This window comes from Manacus vitellinus, unplaced genomic scaffold (genome assembly GCF_001715985.3).
Source record: "Manacus vitellinus isolate BGI_N305 unplaced genomic scaffold, ASM171598v3 scaffold_32_pilon, whole genome shotgun sequence".
Classification (NCBI taxonomy): Eukaryota; Metazoa; Chordata; class Aves; order Passeriformes; family Pipridae; genus Manacus; species Manacus vitellinus.
Genome location: NW_021940460.1, coordinates 6838071 through 6850395, shown reverse-complemented (window position 1 = coordinate 6850395; position 12325 = coordinate 6838071). Strand labels below are relative to the sequence as shown.

Here is a 12325-nt window from a genome sequence, read left to right as displayed (position 1 = left end):
AGTGCCCCAGCTCAGAGCCTGCTGGGCTGCACCCCTCTGCTTCATTCACAGTGTTGGTCAGTAGATGTGCTTCTGTGGAAAAACCCCTGTGGGATCCTTCTAGTGCAGGATTTTTCCTCTGGGGCATCGCAGCAGCCTAATTCCAGAGCTAGATGGGAAGGCAGCTGCCTCCCTCCCCATGTAACGCCCCCAGGCTTTGGTTACCAAACCCCATGGCTCTAGAAATGGAGTGGATTCTGGATCCTGGATGGCTTAGTTTTACAGGACTTGAACTGCTAAGGTAAAGGACAAGGAAGTAGTTTATTTTTTTCTTTAATTGACCTCCTGTCGTCTGGACAGGTGTGTCAACACCACCTGGAACCTGCCCTGCCTTCCCCTCGAGGTCCTGCACTGTGTCCTGCGTCACTGCTTGGCATCTTCACGGGGTTCGGGCTATTTTTGCTCGCTTCCTTCTGAGACTCTTCAATCTGATAATCTCCTAATCTCCAGCTCCTGGCAATTCCTCTGCAGTTGTCTTTGCCTTATACCTGGCTTAGGTCTTGGGAGTTGTCTTCAAAATAGCTCCTGACCTTGTTGGTTAATGCATGTTAAGAAATAGACCTGCATAGCTGCGGGAGCCTTCTCATTCATTCCCTAAATTCTTGTTGTTGCCTGTGTTGGGGAGAGAAATTCCTGTTTCAAGTCACGACCCTTCCATCAGTCTCTTGTACAGCATCTCCTGGTTTACACCCATTTTCAAGACCAGATTTTGAGTTCTTTCTTACCCCAGGTGCACTCTGCTTTCCTTTGTGGGCTCTTGAGGTCTTAAAATAGGAGCTGCCCAATCTGGGCTTAGACTCTGATGAGCACCACAGAAATATCCATGGTGTCTGTGAGAGGGGACACGTGCTTTCTCCTGATTGCAGAGAAGGAGAAGGGATCTTGAAAAGAGCACAACAAGGAGTGTGAACCCTATTGCCCATAAACTCCTCTTGATAAAACGTGCCTAGTGGGGTGGTTGCAAAGGAAATTTGAAAATATAGGATTGATTTTTAGCTTTCTCTGATGAGGATCAAACACCTAATCTTATCCATTGGGTAACTGGAACAATAGGAAGAAGGCCAGAGGAGAAAGTGCCTTTGTTAGCTTTCTTTTTGTATTATCTAGCCCTGTGTTATCCCTCACCTTTTGTGCTCCTCTGTAACACCAGCTGTTAAAATACATGCCTAGAAATATGCACCAGGGTTCAGGATGTGCCAATGTTCACAGGCAGTGCCTGCTGGCATTGTCTAGGCTGTTTTGCTGGTTTAGTTTGGAATTTTGGTTGGATTTGAGATGGAAGGAGGGTTTCCTGGATGAGAACTGGCTCCTCTCTGGATTAGGCAGTGGAGATACCACCTCAGAACTGGAATAGGGAAGGAGCACCCACTGGGTCTGAGAAAAAAGCTAGAGTCCTCTGAACTGTTTGGGGTGGTTTTGGAATAATTTTTTCCTCTGAAGGGAGTAGGAGAATTCATGAAGGAACTCATCGAGCCAGGCTCAGGAAGTCAATCACCTCTGCTGCTTCCTCAGACCACCATGGTGTTGTTAGTTGTGATCCAAACTTTTCAAAACCACGGTAGGTATTAAGATAAAAACCATCTCTAATAGTGGGGAGTTGCAGATCTTTGGGCAGGATCCAGAGATTATGGGAAAGAAGCTGGAGAGGCACCAGCAGGAGTAGTGATGTGTGAGTGAGAAGTGGCTGCTAATGCCAGGCTTGGGCAGGTTTCAAGGCTTTGCTGTTTCCTTTGAGATCAAGTTCAACTTGGTGAATGATTTCCAGGAAGAGTTTGGGAATGGAGGTCTGGGATATGGCAATTCCCTGGACTTTAGGAAGGAGTAGGAAATACTCCTCTTTTGTGACCTGCTTTTGCAGTGGGTACTTTGAGACAAAAGCCAATCTGATGGGTTTCCTAGGGCAGTGCTGCTGTGTCTGTCCCTTTATCCCTTGCTCAGAGCGTGCTCTGTCATCCCTAAATCAGGTGAGTACTTGGTCAGGAACATACCATGATTATTTGGTTATTGGTAGGGAAACAACACAACCTGCTCCAGGGGAAGTGGAAGAAATGAGGAAATATTCTGTCCTGAGGAACCAACCCACCGTTCTTGTAACGATCCCCTCCACAGGGGTTTGAGCTGCCTCATGCCTAACTAAAATAACCATGGATGCTGCCTTCTTTCCCCAAATTGTGGCCATGGTGAATTAGGATAAGGAAAGCAAATGATACATTTAAGTGAGTCACGAAAGTGTGGGCAACTGGGCCCTACAGTAATTTAAAAATAAGTATGGGATGAGATTAGCAAATCTGACAGTGCTCAGCTAAGCAGAAGGATCTGCCAATTGCAAACAGCCCATTCCCAATAAGACCTTCCAGTGTAGCTGCAGGCTCTTGTTGTGTGTGGGGAAAAAACCAGCACGTGGCTGCTTTGATTGATTTTCGAACAGGAATAGCAGAAACAAATATAATACAGACTGAGAGGAATAGATATTCCTCTGGTTTTTTTTCCCTTCTAGGAGACTGGGCACTGCCAGGGGAGGAAAAAACACTTGATTGCAGTATTCTGGCAGCTGAGCTTCCCGGATGTCATCCAGTTGTATCCTGACATGTTGATTTAAAAAAAAAAAAAAAAAAAAAGGTTTTTAAAAATATTTTCGGGGCAAAAAGAGTTGGAAAATGCAGTGTAGGGGTGCAAACATCAATGAGCAAGAGCCTGGTGGGGATTCTACCCGGGGTTTACTCTTCTTTGGAGGCTCTGCTTGGCTCTCCTCTGCTCCAGATGAGTCATGGACACTGTTACTGCAGCAACGCTGCTGCCAAGGAGGGGGATAAAGCTGTTGCCATGGTGCTGGATGGGCAGGAATTCTGCAGGAGTAAAAACACTTAATAATTAACTTGCAGACAAACGTGGCTTCAGATTTGCCCGCGTGCTCTAGGGAAGGTGTCCCGGGCTCCCAGGCGACTGCCCCCTCTTCTGTACAGCCCCTCGCCTTCCCAGGAAGCAGCCTGTGGCCATGGGCCCAGGGAGGCAAAGCTGGACTGTGGGAAGCTGTGCCTGCTTCCATCAATTTGTATTTTGCATGTGGCTGCCCAGAGCTGGGAAGTTGTGGGACGGGTTAAGAATTTGGGTGGCTGATGTGTCAGAGCCTACAATCACGGTGTAATTGCAGGACATCTCCCTGAGGAATGCTAAACATCAGGGCTTAAGGCAAGGGCTTGGTTTAAATGTCTGTCCCGTCTTCTTGGCTACTGGTAAAGACAGAAAAGACAATTCTGTGCAGTTCTTGGACTATTTGGCCAAAAACCAGCCTGGTGTTTTCTTGTGGTAGTAGAAAAGTTGAGCTTTTAGCTTGTTTTGCCTGATAGTGTGGGTGCTGGTGTTAGTTTTTCCTTGTGCTGTGTTGATAGGGAAGAGAAAATCCCTGCCAAATGCCAGGGATGCTTTGAACACTGTCCTCTCTCTTAAAGCCCATTTATAGAATTGTAGAATCTCAGAGTGGTTTGGGTTGGAAGGGACCTTAAAGGTCATCTCGTTCCACCCCTGTGCCATGGGCAGGGACACCTCCCACTGGACCAGGTTGCTCCAAGCCCCATCCAACCTGGCTTTGAACGCTTTCAGGGATGGGGCATCCGTAACTTCTCTGGGCATTCTTTTGAGCATTCACCATATGGGGATGCTGGCGAGCAGTAAAACTGTCCAGAGAGGACATTTAACACCTCTGTTCCTTGTACCGAGTGTACTTGGAGAGTTCCCCAAGTTATGGACATTTGGAAGGAATAAAAGGCTTCTAGGAAAATGTTTATGCTCAGCAGCCCAGGAGCAGTCGCTCAGAGCAGTCCAGGATTTGTTATACCTGTGCTGAAGTTGGATTGTCATGGGCAGATCTGAGCTCTGGGCACTTGTATCTTGTTTTTATGTAGTCAGTGACTAAGCCTAAGGTGGATGGATGTATTTGAATTTCAGAAATAGGAAAGCAGACAGAAATAAGTGATTAGCTCAGATTAACAGCGGGAATTAGTAGCTGAGAAAGTGCTAAGAATTAGAATGTTAAAGTGTTATTTTCACCTTGGAACCTCCAAAACCAGTCTCCTACATCAAGCAGATGTGCAGCTGTTTGAAAGCTGACCTGACTTGTCTACATACAGCATTTATTTAGGTTTGTCAGGATAAAGTAAGTTATTGGAGCTATTTTCAATCTGTGCTGTATGTGCAGTGGAAATGAAGCACCACTGCTCCTTCCCCAGGGAGGAGGCTGATTCCCATGCCAGGAGCTGGCTCAGGGCACATCAAGGCTGAAGGCTAAATCCATGGGGGTTTAGTAGTGGAATCCTCATCATTGGAAGTGTTCAAAAGTCATGTGGATGTAGCAGTTGGGGACATGGTTTAGTGGTGGACATGGCTGGGTTAATGGTTGGATTTGGTGACCTTAGAGGGCTTTTTCAACCTCAACAACTACATGATTCTGTAATGATTTTCTCCCAAAGACACTGACTCTGCTGGAAGTGGGGATGGGCTCTGCTCCCTGTTTCCTAATACAGGGAAAGGCTTCAATGCCATTTTCAGTGCTGAGGAAAACAAGTCCTTATGTGGAATGAGTATCAGTGGAGAGCAGAGGCCACCCTTTGTCTGCAGAGGGCTGGAGCAGGGAGGTGACACAAGGGAGGACACTCCTGTTCCAGTTAAGTGCAGTCGGCTTAGTGCTCCCAAAGCTGCTTAGCACTTGCATTCTGCCACAGGGCAGTTTTTAAAACAGGCAAAGCCTCTTACATTGGAAAGGCTGGGATTTGATGGAGGTGCTGACTAGTCTGAGTACCCTGGGAGTAAATGGGTGCAGAAGTTGCTGGCAGAGGGTTGGGAAAAGGTGATGACCTCTGGGTCTATGGGGGAGAGAGGCCTTTTCCCTGTCCTGTCCGAGTAGGGCATTCAGAAATTAGACTCTTCAGAGACATCAGTTTTGAATTAAAATGGGCAGTAGTGGGGATGCATTTGGGCTGCTCTCACTGCTTGTGTGGCCTCCAGAGAACAGCTAGAAATTTCTGGTGTTTCAGGGCAGCCTTCATTCAAATTTTTTTTCCTCTGCAGATTATTTGTGCACTCCAGAGGAAAATGTTTACAAGATAGACTTCACCAGGTTTAAAATCCGGGACATGGAGTCTGGCACAGTCTTGTTTGAAATCACCAAGCCAGCAGCTTCAGGTGAGTGCACACACAAAATAACATTTTCATGAACAAACACATGCTGGTGTCTGCTTCCCTTTGCCTTTTCCCACTCCTTTTGCTCTGTACATTTCCCAAAAATAGGAGATGCTCTTGACTGCAGGAGGGCTGGAGTCCCAGCTTGCAGCAGAAATGTTTTTCAGGTGTCTCTTTGTACCAGCACGGTGAGCAGAGCTCACTGCTGCTGTGCTCTCACGGTTGCCATCTGTGATGGGAAAGGACAGATGGATGTTGTAAACAGAAGCAGAGGAGGAGGAGCAGGAGATCACCGTGTGGTTGTTTCTTGGCTGTTCATCAGCTTGTGCCCCCCCCGTGAATAGTTTTGCTGTTAATTTAACATCTTTCAATAAGGACCCAGGAAAATGATATTTCCAAAAGGGAGAAACTTTGTCAATTGGGCAAATTAGACAAACTGAAAATTTCCTTTTTTTTTTTTTTCCTGAATTTTTAGATGGTGCTTGTAACCATCCAAGTGTTACCTGTTGCCGGTGGCAATAAAAACCCAGGGCAACTGTTTTTTTCCTGATTATGCTCTTACAACCCTTCCCCACCCTCCTGCAGGTGAGAGGAAGTTTTCTGTAGCTTATGGGTAGCAAACCAGACATGCTAAGGGGAGATGGCTTGTTCAGAGTCACTCTGCAGTTGTGATCTGAGGTAGGAGCAGTGAATCACTTCAGAAGGTGAGCAGTGACTCAAACTAAAGGTCCATCTTCCAGTACTCCATCTCCAAGTGACCAGCATCAGTGGATGCCTCAGGACAGGAGGAGGGTGAGCTCACCATCAGGCTTCCTCAGGGTGGTTTCCTGGCCTATGTTACTCAATAAGGTGATCACGAGTATTTTCGCCGGGTTTCTGTTTCTGAGATGACTCTGACAGGGTTTACTTTGCCCTTTTCCAGAGCGTGAGCACAATGACAGGAAGGACGTGGACCCCAACGCCGGACGCTTCGTTCGCTATCAGTTCACCCCGGCCTTTCTCAGGCTGCGGCAAGTGGGAGCCACGTGAGTAACTCCCCTCTGCTGCCTGTTCTAGCACAGGAAGCAACTGAAATCCTAGAGAAAATGCCTCTTCCATTTCGATCCTGTCAGGAAGTTGATGTAATAGGGATCTTTTGTTGTCGCGAGGGTCTCCAGGTCTCTTTGCCGGCTGCCTCGCTTTCTCCATCCCTGTGGCTTGTTTGTTTACCTCAGGAATGGTGTCGAAGAGATTGATGCTACAAGGGGCAAAATAAGGTGGGAAGAGTGTCCAGAGAAGAGAAGGCCCTGGAGAGACCTTAGAGCACCTTCCCATGCCTAAAGGGGTTCCCAAGAGAGCTGGAGGGGGACTTTGGACAAGGGCCTGGAGTGACAGGTCAAGGGGAAATGGCTTCACACTGACAGAGGGCAGGGTTAAATGGGATATTGGGAAGAAATTCTTCCCTGTGAGAGTGATGAGGCCCTGGCACAGGTTGCCCAGAGAAGCTGTGGCTATCCCATCCCTTGAAGTGTTCAAGGCCAGGTTGGATCGGGATTGGAACAACCTGGTCTAGTGGAAGGTGTCCCTGCCCATGGCAGGGGGGGTTGGAATTATATGGTCTTTAAGGTCCTTTCCCACCCAAACCATTCCGTGATTTTATATTCCATCTCTTTTCTGTGCATTATAAGTTTATTTGTCAGAGGCTCCTGCCAGCTTCAGAAGATTTGTCTTCAGCTTCCACACTGCACTCCCCAAAAAACATCGATCCACAGATACATGTGAAATGATGAGGTCATGTTTGACCTTTGCCGTGTCTGGCAGTGCTGCTTGCATCCTTCAGTAAACCACCACAGAATCTGACACCTAAAGAATTGTCTTGCTTGTCTCTATTTTGAGTAAAAAGAAGGAAAATATAGTATAAACTATGGTTTGTAATGCTGTGTTTGTGTCCCTGTAGAAGGCTTTAATGAAAAGAGGAAATGATAATTTAGTTAGTGACGTGGATTTGTATCTTGAGCTTTTTTTTTTTTTTTTTTTCAGAGCTCTCTTCTACCTTTCGGGAATGGCGCAAATCTTATTTAGGCAAGAAAGCTCACATCAATCTCACCCTTCTTTTTCAGGGTGGAATTCACAGTAGGGGACAAACCCATTAATAATTTCCGTATGATTGAGAGGCACTACTTCCGCGATCAGCTGCTGAAAAGCTTTGATTTTGAATTTGGCTTCTGCATCCCCAGCAGTAAAAACACTTGTGAGCACATCTATGAATTCCCCCAGCTCTCGGAGGATCTCAGTAAGCTCGCTTTCATTTCTGGGTTATCACACTGTGATGTTCATCTGAGGTGGTTTGGGGGAGCCCTTTTTTAAAAGCTGTCATAAAAAGAGTATGTTGGGTAGAATAATTCATACTTTTAGATCTGTGTTAACACTGATTTTGTTTTTTGGTAGCTTGCATCTCATCACCCACCAGAGTTGCTTTTTTAGTGTGTTTTTTTAATTCGTAAAAAGGAAGCTTCATATCCGAGAGAAAAAAGATAATTGTGTTATAAAACAACCAAAAAATGGGATTAAAAAGGCATCCAATAAATGGATGACTTAAATGTTATGTTCTGGTTTAATGTTTGATGTGCTATATTGAGAGCTTGGGAGGTTTTAGTATGAACATAACTTTTATTGTCTCTCCTATCTCACACAGCACAAGCACTAAATCTGTGTGATCTTATTCTTTACAACCCCTAATTGTGTATGTCAGCACTAATATTACAGTCTGTAGAAAATACAGTGAGACACTTGCTGCCTGCTCATTATCAGACCAGAGCAAATTTCTTTTGAGTTCACTGTTAATCATGGTTTTCTTTTAAAAAAAACCCAGGAAAATAAACCCTGGAAAGTGTAGCGTGATCTCGTTTTGAGGTTAGGTGGAGCAGTTACCTTTTTATGGTGCCTTGATGTATTTGGATTATGAACATTTTTCATCCCTGAAAATGTTCAAGAAAATGTCTGGATGTGGCACTTGGGGACGTGGTTCAGTGGTGAACATGGCAGTGCTGGGTTAGTGGTTGGACTTGATGATCTTAGAAGGCTTTTCCAACATAAATGATTCCATGGTTCTATGATTCTGTGATTATGTTTGAGTTGTCTTAAAGATACTGTCAGCAAATAGTTTGGGTTCGTTCCCATTTGGGTTTTTCACCTGAAGGGTTTGCTGCTGTCTGAGCGACTCCGCGAAACCTGCCTGAAACCCCGTGTTTCCTGAACATATCTGCAGTGTGACTGTTAATTTTGCTTGTTTTGTCCTTTTTTACCCCCTGCAGTTCGAGAGATGATCCTTCATCCCTACGAGACACAGTCGGACAGTTTCTACTTTGTAGACAACAAGCTCGTGATGCACAACAAGGCAGATTATTCATACAGTGGAGGACCTTGAGCGCAGGATGGGCCGCGCTGGCCTCCCCTTTCCTATGGAAGTCGTCAGGGATACCAACACCTTCAGTTCTGCTGCCTGCAGTGTCAACTGGACAAGGATCCACAAAACCAAGGACTCTTTGCCACAGTAGGAGTTTCATGACTAAATTTGCCGGTCTCATCTCTTTTGAGCTTTGAAGCAGACCCAGTTCTTCAGAACTTTAGGCTGAATGATCTTTGGATACCAATTCCCTAAGTTCTTTAAGTGTCTGCTTCGAAAATGGCCTTGTGGGACCTGGGGGATTTTGCCCTAATTCTGTGAATTTGTGTTCTTGCCCTCAAGTATCTTTTAGGACATGATTGCTTTCCCAAAGAATGTAATCAGAGAAACCACGTGAGTGGATGGATGCAGAGACAGAGGTTTGGTTGGTTGCTTCTCTTTGTCAGTGCTTCAAAGGCCAATTTAACTTGTCCATCCCGTCAAAAATGTCGAGCATAGCATCTCACAACGGCAAGTTTCATCTTTAGATTGGCTCTCTCCATAAGTATTTCATCCTTTAGTTTTGGTCCTTCTATTTAATGTTCTGTTTAATCCTGGAAATGCCGAAACTCACAATGAAGACCGGTAGTTTAATGACAGAGCCGTTTTAATTGGGTACTGTCCTTTCACATTTCAGATGAAGGTAAATTAGCATTGTGGGTCTATGAACCTCTGTAAGTACCTTCCATTCATTTCAGGTTTTGCAGAATAATCAGGAAAAATGGAAGGATTTTAGCTTTATTTAACATTTTCACATAGCTAACATTCAGCCTATTCATGCTACACATTTCCATGTCTGTTTTTTTTTTCATCTCTGCTCAATACCAAGATAAGGGCTTCAGCACTGCTTGTTAGAGCAACACTTTCATTTGTCTATGGCAGCTGGAGTATGTGGAATTTCCAATTTTCTATTTGAATCTGCATTTAAAGAATGTTATGACAGTGCTTTCCCTTTGTTAAAAATGTTTCACATCGATAATTAGTACAGGTGAAACAGTCTAATAACGTACAACTTAAAGGCACAGGAAAAAAATTTAGCAAGAGCTCTCTCTTCAGAGTCTGGAAGAAGTTTAAGACCAATTTTGCCCAAGAAGTAGCAACACCAAGAATAAACCAGTATGGGGTGGCCTGTTGTCATGAAACCCCTACTCTAAAGGTCAGTTCACTGATACTTTAAAAAAAAAAAAAAAGGCAGTTGAAGTTTGTAGATATTTCTATAAATACTTGATGTCTCCATGTCTAATTCTGTGAGTTGAAGTGGAACATTCTATGTTAGCCTCGGATAGGTGTGATTGTAATAATTTTTATAAAATACCATTTCCAGTTGTGCTGAGCATCTTTTTAGTCGCAGCCTACGTCAGACAGGACTACAAATGGTTCCAAATGTAGCCATCTGCCCAAGAACAGGGAGGTTTTTGTGCTCTTGCTGGGGTTGTGGTCACTGTTAAATGTGTCACAGGTTGTATTTGGCATGGCTTTCTTGAATTCTGAGAGAGGATTCAGTTTTCTAAAGAAAACACAGTGAGTTTAGGTTACAGCACAGAGTTTTTATTAAGCTTGGTAGCTACAAAAGTATATAAAATTCACTGATTTTACACAACTAGTAGTTGTAGTAATTCTTATCACAATGAGACTTGTATTTATCACTATTTTTTGTCTCTACTGTATTAAATCATACAGCTAGCCTATGGCTGACTGATCTGTTTGAGAGATACAAAGAATTTTCTCCTTATTTGTATAATGCTCTGAGCTACTGAACATTGATTTTTACAGCACAATAATTACTAAAGGTGAAAATAGTTTCAAAAATTTTGTCATTCCTCCTCCCCCTTTTCTTTTTGCATCAAGGCTGTTAAACTAGCCATATATACAATGACATTTTGCAAGTTTTTCTGAATTTTGTTTCAACTCTTGAAGGAGAAAATATGTTGACTTAGAGACAGAAGAGAGTATGTGTGTTTATAATTAGCACCCTGCACAGAGGTTTTTTGGTGGTATTTTTCACCTGCTGTTCATAATAGTCACTTCTGTGCATAAGATTTTTAAAAGACTGTTAGGAATGGTACTTGCCCAGAATAACCAGCCATATATTTAATATGGAAATATACACCTCAGTATGTCTTGGTGAGATTAGTTGTGCTTTGGTGTGGACCCTTGGGTCATTGTACAGAGTTTCCTCTCTGTACAGCACATTGTTGCCACCTGCAATAGTCATGTTCTGCTCCTTTTAAGATTTTGGACTTCAAAACCAAAATAATTCCATAAAAATATTACTGTAGTCAATGGAAACTTGAGTGGTAGACATGCCCCTTATAAAAGAACCACGAGAAAATCACCCTGTCCCCAAGAGGGCAGTGTGTTGTTGGATGGACTTACTGACACTGTGTTTTAGGGTAGGTTTGAGGTTAAACACAACAGTATGAATTATCTGCTGCTGATCTCCTGAAATCTGGTAATTCAGATTCCATGGGCAGTAATTCCAGGCTAACAGAAAATTTGGTGTGAATCATATAGGAGATACTTTACTGAGTCAATTTGTTGTCTAGTATTATTAGGAATATTTTAAACCAGAAACAAACGTTGGACATTTTCAAGAAAATTAATTTCAACCTATTGTAGCTTTAGGTAAAGTTGGAGGAATTTTACTTGTTTTAAAACAAGTCCCCAGAGTTTACTACAAATAACAAATCCTGATTCTTAAACCATGACAAATAACAAAACTTTCTGTGGGAGGTGTAATGAAGGTGCTTTTTTTCTGTGTTCCACTGGAGCAGTTATCACTGTTATCTCCCTGTTTTACTTGGAAACGCCTTGTTAGCATTTCTTTAAGGTCATCTGCATCCACAGTCTTTACAAACTTGTGGGAATCAGATAAGCTGTAAAGTGAAACCCACATTTTTTCCCCTTAAATTGGCAGTTGATTCTTACTATAAACCGGTTGAAAAATTAAATCTTAGCAGCATTGTTCACAGAAGAATTTGTTAATCTCCTGGTCTAGTTAATTATTTGGTATTTTAATATTAATTATTTGGGGTTTACTTTGGAATTTCATTGCGAAATCGCCAAGTAATGGCTCTGGAAAAAAAAGAATTCTTTTATTTTCTTCCTTGGGCCCATTTTAAACGTTGCTTTAATTAGCACTACAGCTCTATTTTAACAAGCCAGCCTGGCAATTCAGGATGTGACTTTCCGAAAGTGAAAGAAAACATCTAAGAGCTAACCAAGATTATCTGCTAATAATGCCTGGCTGTTTCCTGTCATAAAATGGGATTATGTGTGTGCTTTACAGAGTGACTTAATCTTGGAAAAAGAAACTAAGTCTCTGTGAGTGCTAATAGTGACAGAATTTTTCTGAGAGACAGGGAAATTATAGCTCAACACGTTCTTTCAAGGAAATTATAACTCGACACATTTTTTTCACTTTGTCAGCCTTGGATCCCTTGAAATGTCAGGTTTTTTTAAGAAAAGCAGCAGTAATACATTGGTGGTGAGCTGCCATGCTGCATGCTCTATTTATTCACACTTCCGTGGCAGGAAGAGAACAATTTATTTTTAAAATTAACACATCAACTGTGGTTTAAATTCTAGAAACTTTTTGTGGCAAAAGCCAAAATTGTTTCTGTGAATTATCCTCTCTGTGGTGACATTTATGAAATAACTGAATGATCCACTCTCCCTGACTCCGAA

At 43.2% G+C, this 12325-nt stretch overlaps 1 protein-coding gene across 1 annotated transcript; it reads left to right on the top strand.

The window, feature by feature from the left end:
* The first annotated feature begins 5102 nt into the window (after window positions 1–5102).
* UNC119 (unc-119 lipid binding chaperone) lies at window positions 5103–9828 on the top strand. Its single transcript, XM_018076811.2, has 4 exons — window positions 5103–5217; window positions 6137–6239; window positions 7314–7486; window positions 8508–9828. The coding sequence occupies exons 1-4, from the start codon at window positions 5169–5171 to the stop codon at window positions 8618–8620; spliced, it is 438 nt and encodes a 145-aa protein (XP_017932300.1). The 5' UTR covers window positions 5103–5168; the 3' UTR covers window positions 8621–9828.
* The last annotated feature ends 2497 nt before the right edge of the window (window positions 9829–12325 follow it).

Excerpts from the sequence above, each read along its gene's own strand:
- UNC119 (XM_018076811.2), top strand. The coding sequence starts at position 5,169 with ATGGAGTCTGGCACAGTCTTGTTTGAAATCACCAAGCCAGCAGCTTCA. Across the intron at positions 5,218-6,136 it reads CACCAAGCCAGCAGCTTCAG|AGCGTGAGCACAATGACAGG; the intron begins GTGAGTGCACAC and ends GCCCTTTTCCAG. Across the intron at positions 7,487-8,507 it reads CCAGCTCTCGGAGGATCTCA|TTCGAGAGATGATCCTTCAT; the intron begins GTAAGCTCGCTT and ends TACCCCCTGCAG.